This window comes from Heptranchias perlo, chromosome 2 (genome assembly GCF_035084215.1).
Source record: "Heptranchias perlo isolate sHepPer1 chromosome 2, sHepPer1.hap1, whole genome shotgun sequence".
NCBI classification, from domain to species: domain Eukaryota; kingdom Metazoa; phylum Chordata; class Chondrichthyes; order Hexanchiformes; family Hexanchidae; genus Heptranchias; species Heptranchias perlo.
Window position 1 is genome coordinate 60,777,771 of NC_090326.1, and position 5,253 is coordinate 60,783,023.

The window sequence follows — 5,253 nt, forward strand, 5'->3', positions numbered from 1 at the left end:
GCAAATAACAGTTTTGAATTGAAATAAATATCAAACGCATGTTTAAAGATATTTTAATTCAGTTTCCAAAACCAAAACGAAATAAAATATTTTAAAGTTAAATGTACCTATTAAAAGGAAATGCCAAATAATTCAAACAACATTTCGGAGAAATTGTAGTTGCAGACTAGTCAATTTTATTTACATTTAAAGATATAAATTAGCAAAGAGTCCTTATAACAACCAAACAGATTGTAACTGTCATCACGTTTCCAAAAAAAACAAGCAGATTTATTTACAAAATGTTCAGATTCCATTGCAATACAACTTGCATAAATTACTAGAAGCTTTTATGTCATCATTACAAAAATAAATATCAAATGTTTTCCACTTTTCAAGTTCTTCAATCACATTTTTCTACTGTATATCTACAAATAGTTTTACATTAAAGCCGCATTACACCTAGAACGTGGCAAATAAACGGATCAAGTGAAGAAAACCTGAGAAGACATTATTTTCCAAAAGTCACATATACAGAATAATAATTATTATAACCAACAAATGCACAGATATGTTGCACGGATTTGCTTTCCTAATAACATAATCTGTGGAATTAAAATAGTGCTCTGTGGGTCTTCTCTATACAGTGGCACAAGATGTGATCCGGTATTATATACATTTTTTTGCTTAATAGCTGGGGGATGGCTCGCTGACATTTTCAAAGCAATTGTGACACCTACCTGCAGACCAAGGAAATAAAAGAAAATCCCAGTCAACCAACTCGTTCAATTGTTAGCATACAACTGTCACAATTTTAAAGACACATAAAACACATTAATTTAAAATATTGCAGGATTTGTGACGGGGTCATAATTATCATATACCCTATATTTGTTAGTCATAAATAATGGCGTGAAATAAGTTAACGTGATTTTCAGTTATAAGAATATTTGATTTATGTGATTTTTTTCTCTCACTTTGCAGCACATTTTCTTTCACTGCTTTGATTCTAAACTTTGTAATTTAGATGCTTCAATGCATATGATCACTTACTTGCACTGCTGATTATACATCTATAGATATGGTTGCACTCCTACTGTGCAGACATCACTGGGGTCTGTCAAAAAATACAACCATCATTTAGTCACAGCTCTCTCTATGTATATCTATCGACCTACCAACTAACTATTATTGCTAGTACATATTTTCATTCTTGAGAAATAAATAATATATGATATACATTGCACGTATGCAATTCAAATATGCAACATTTGCAGCGGGAGCTTTGTACCGAAACTACGTTTTAAGGGCGGTTGATGGCTATGGCTAATGGCTTGCTTTTCACTGCAGGTCTCTTGTAAGCAGAAAGCTTGCATCAGCACGTACCTTTTTTGGAGTCGTAGTTCGTGGCCCTGAAGTGCTGCTCTAGCTGGGAACTCGTATTTTTCAGAGAGTCAGTGCTCTGCTTGTGTATGGAAGCAGTGTTTAAGACAGTCTCGTTGGTGCTGTACCGCAGAATGCCTTGGCTTTGCAGATGATTAAAGTTGGCGTAGTTCGTATAGTTAGTGTAAAAGGGAGAAGTGTAGTAAATGGGCCTGCCAAGGATTGAAGAGGCCGGGTAGGTAGAGCTAGACGATGACGAAGAGGAGGTCGGCGATGAAGAACAAATCTGTCCGATCTGCTGTTTAATATCCGAGGTGGCGATTTCCGCTAATGACCAGAGTTTGGGTTTGCTGACATGAGTCTGTGAAGCTGAGGAGATGACACTGTTCAGGCTGTTTTTATTTCCACTCCCCGAGCTCTCATCTTCTTGAACGTTAAGGAGAGTGGCATCCACCCTGGTCAAAGGCGATGAATTCATAGTTTTGTGAGAAAAGTCCCTCTCCTCCTCATCATCGTCGCTACCATCATCATCATCATCATCATCAACATCATCATCAACAATACAATTGTCACATTTTTCCTTCGATTCTGATCCAGATTCACAAATGCTGTCCTCCACTCTGTTCACTTTCTCCCCATCGCATTCGGGGGAACAAGAGCTGTCAGTCAGCGTGTCAACGTGCAAACTAATACCTGGAACAAAACAAGAATAACTTACGGTTAAATAAGTCGGATTATCAAATTTTACCAGAAAAGTATTCGCTGAAACATAACGCTTAACAAAATCACCCGTACATTATACATAATCCATTCACAAAACGAATATGCATTTATAAGAGTTTGCAATTAGATATATTGGTTCCTCTACTCTTCATAAAATCACACTATAATGTGGCGTAATTGGTTCTGTTATGGAATTGATCAATTATCCTTCAGCTCCAAATAAAGCAAAAGGCGCCCCGCATGACAGTCTGCCTATCTAAACAAAATATTTAACGTTGTAATATTTAATTTAGCAACTCTATGCGGTAACTAGTATTTGTCGATATATGGAAAGCCATCAATTTAGCCTGCATTGCTAATCCAAAACAAGTGAGCATTTTCTAAAACCAAATGATCGCTATTCAATATAGATGTTGTTTAAGTCTGTATATATGCTTTCATTGTAGTGTGTGTATAACACTGCCCTAATAAATCACACAAAGCATGAATATATCAAATGTCGATTCCGATATTTGTTTTAATTAAATGATTATTTTGTCAGTCGAAACTGCATAATATTGAGTGAGGGGGGGAGGAGAAAGTTAAGGAGAAAATTTCAACATCACAAACCTTCATCCTCGGCTGAAGTTTCGTTGTGGTCGTGTTTTTTCTCAGAACTTTCTTCCTTGCTTCTTTCACTTTCTCCTAATTCTTCCTCTTCCTCGTCCTCACTCTTGTTCCTGGGAGCCCAGGTCATTTTATTCTCTTTCTTGAGTCTCCTCCTGGCGTTGGCGAACCAGGTGGAGACCTGGGTCAGGGTCATCTTGGTAATGATGGCCAGCATGATCTTCTCTCCTTTAGTCGGATAAGGGTTCTTCCTGTGCTCGTTGAGCCAGGCTTTGAGAGTGGCCGTGGCGTCTCGGGTGGCGTTCTTCCTGTAAGCCGGGTCGTTGAGTTGATAAGGATAGGCAGCGTTACCATAAGGGTGGTAACTGAGGGTTCCAGCCATCCCTGTGGTGTGTGCATCGTACGGGGAGCCCTAAAAATACAACAACATACACCATCACTATTCAGCAGATCAACATCATATGCATTGAAATTCCAATTTACTAACCACTGGAAGTAAGCACATGAAGGCGGTATTATTTTTCGTTTACCTACTGGGTCTGGGTAATATTATGTGAACTGAAATCCCATTTATTACACTTCATTGGTCTAAGAATAGTTTTCCTGTAGTTTGAAATAAGCAGTGATATTGTTATACGTGGGTTTTTAAAAAAAATGTAACTAACAAACTTCTATTTTCCTGGCACCTAAAAATGGCGGCGGGTCTCCCTCGTACATTATCTTTCACAAACTTACAACAATAAATTCAGTAAAATGATTTTGAAACAATTGCGGCGGCTCACGAACGTTACTATTTTGTAGCTGTTGTGAATTGGTTGTACGGAGCAAAACACCAAGGCCACCTTCTCCTGACCTTCTCTAATTATATGCGTAAACGGCGATACAATTACCATCCGGCTTTACTTCAGAATATTAGGAATCTTTTAACTTTGACCGTGTTCAATTCACCACTTTTTTCTTGAATGGTAGCATTTCATCCTTTCCAAAATCATCAAACTTTTTTTAGCTGACCAGCTGCCACTGCCGTGTCGGCTATTGCAAAATCAGTGAAAACGTTTCTTATTTTTTTTAAACAAATCAGTTCACTTTTTGCATCCTTTTCGTTACCAAAAAAAAAGTACAACACATACTGACTGTGTCTGTCTATTGGTAGCACAATCCTTGCTCCATCAAGCTAGATCGTAATTTAACAAGTAACGCATTCAAACATTTTCCAAAACTAAACTTCATTAAAGTCAAAAGCTTCTCCAAAATAAAAAAAAGCAAAATGATTATTTTTTAAAAAATAACTCTTAAATCCGCAAATGTAGTCAGTTTAAATTTATTGACGTACCATGTAGGACGGGAATCCAGTTGCGGGGTCAGTTGAGTACTGAAGCGGGTTAGTGAAGCCTGTAGAGGGGGCTGTGAATGCTGCCGAGCCCGCGTACGGACTGAACGCGGAGCCGGAGGAGGCTCTGCCCAGCTCGTCGCTCCTTGGGGCGGTCAGCGCGGAAGCACTGTACGCCGGGCAAGAGTAAAGAGCCAGCGACCCTGCCGGCTGGTACAGATAACCCTGAGGATAAGACATTGCTTTCCAAATAAAAAAAACAACACAACACAAAAGAATTTTTTTTAAAAAAAGAACAAAAGGAAGAGACAGACAGAAAGAGAGAGAAGAGAGTTCGATTGTTACTAGAGAGCTAGCATATAGCTGAGATCCCCCCTGGTTTGGCTGAGTGCTGGGTTAGGAAGGTGTCTGCATGGAGTTGCAGGAGCTGCTCTAGAGCCTGAGTGCTTTTGCTAAGCGCTGCTGCTGAGTTCTGGTTAGATAGAGCGGCGGCGGGCAGCGCCTGTCAATCACCCTGGCTTATTTACATAGCAGCGCCCCGCCCCCCCGGCCTTGCCAGCTCGGGGTTGATCAGGGAAGCTCCAGTCAGCCAGCGGCCGATGGCACTGAGCTCCCAGCCAGGGACTGCGTTCTGCAGCTCCTCTTTCTTTCATTCATTCCCTTTTCTTCCCCTTTTCACCATTTCGGCTGCTTAATTTAAAAGATTAAATGTTGTTGTTAATTCACTCCTTCCCTTTCCCCACCCTCTGTCTTCTTATTGCCTTGCTTTGTACATCGCATTTTCTTTCACTCCAGGGCTCTCAGATCTTGCCCCTTTCTCTTTTATTTGTCTCTCGTTTCTTTCTGCCTGTCTTTTTTTTCTCTCCCCCCACCCCCTTTCCTTCGTCTGACCGTTTCTATTTTGCAATGCTTCACTTTCCGGCTATCCTTCAGTCCCTCTACTACCGATTCTCCCGTGGCCCCTATCTGAAAACATCCCTTTGCACGATCAAGTGCACCGGGTTACCAAACAATAACCGTCGTCGCTTCTACTCTAAAAAGAGTGTAACTCAACTGATTTATTGTGAGAAAAAAATTGGGAGTGCACCATCCAACACAAGCTTAATGTTCGACTTTTCTAACCGATCGGAATGTGCAGTTGGATTTTCTCATTCGGCATAAATAGATTTTCTTTAAATGTCATTTGTTGTATTTAATCTCTGATTAATTTATGATTCTCGCCTTTCCTTTTA

At 39.8% G+C, this 5,253-nt stretch overlaps 1 protein-coding gene across 1 annotated transcript; it reads right to left on the minus strand.

The window, feature by feature from the left end:
* Positions 1-214: 214 nt before the first annotated feature.
* Positions 215-4,479, minus strand: irx2a (iroquois homeobox 2a). Its single transcript, XM_067997830.1, has 5 exons — positions 4,025-4,479; positions 2,695-3,103; positions 1,366-2,055; positions 1,033-1,096; positions 215-719 (listed from the first exon to the last, which is right to left on the minus strand). Exons 1-4 carry the CDS (start codon positions 4,259-4,261, stop codon positions 1,053-1,055), a joined length of 1,380 nt encoding a protein of 459 aa, XP_067853931.1. The 5' UTR covers positions 4,262-4,479; the 3' UTR covers positions 215-719; positions 1,033-1,052.
* Positions 4,480-5,253: the final 774 nt, after the last annotated feature.

What these genes read in the sequence shown, in the direction of transcription:
- irx2a (XM_067997830.1), bottom strand. Translation starts at nt 4,261, where the DNA reads ATGTCTTATCCTCAGGGTTATCTGTACCAGCCGGCAGGGTCGCTGGCT. An exon ending in CTGGATTCCCGTCCTACATG is followed by an intron (nt 3,104 to 4,024) that starts GTACGTCAATAA and finishes TTGTATTTTTAG; the next exon opens with GGCTCCCCGTACGATGCACA. An exon ending in AACTTCAGCCGAGGATGAAG is followed by an intron (nt 2,056 to 2,694) that starts GTTTGTGATGTT and finishes GTTTTGTTCCAG; the next exon opens with GTATTAGTTTGCACGTTGAC.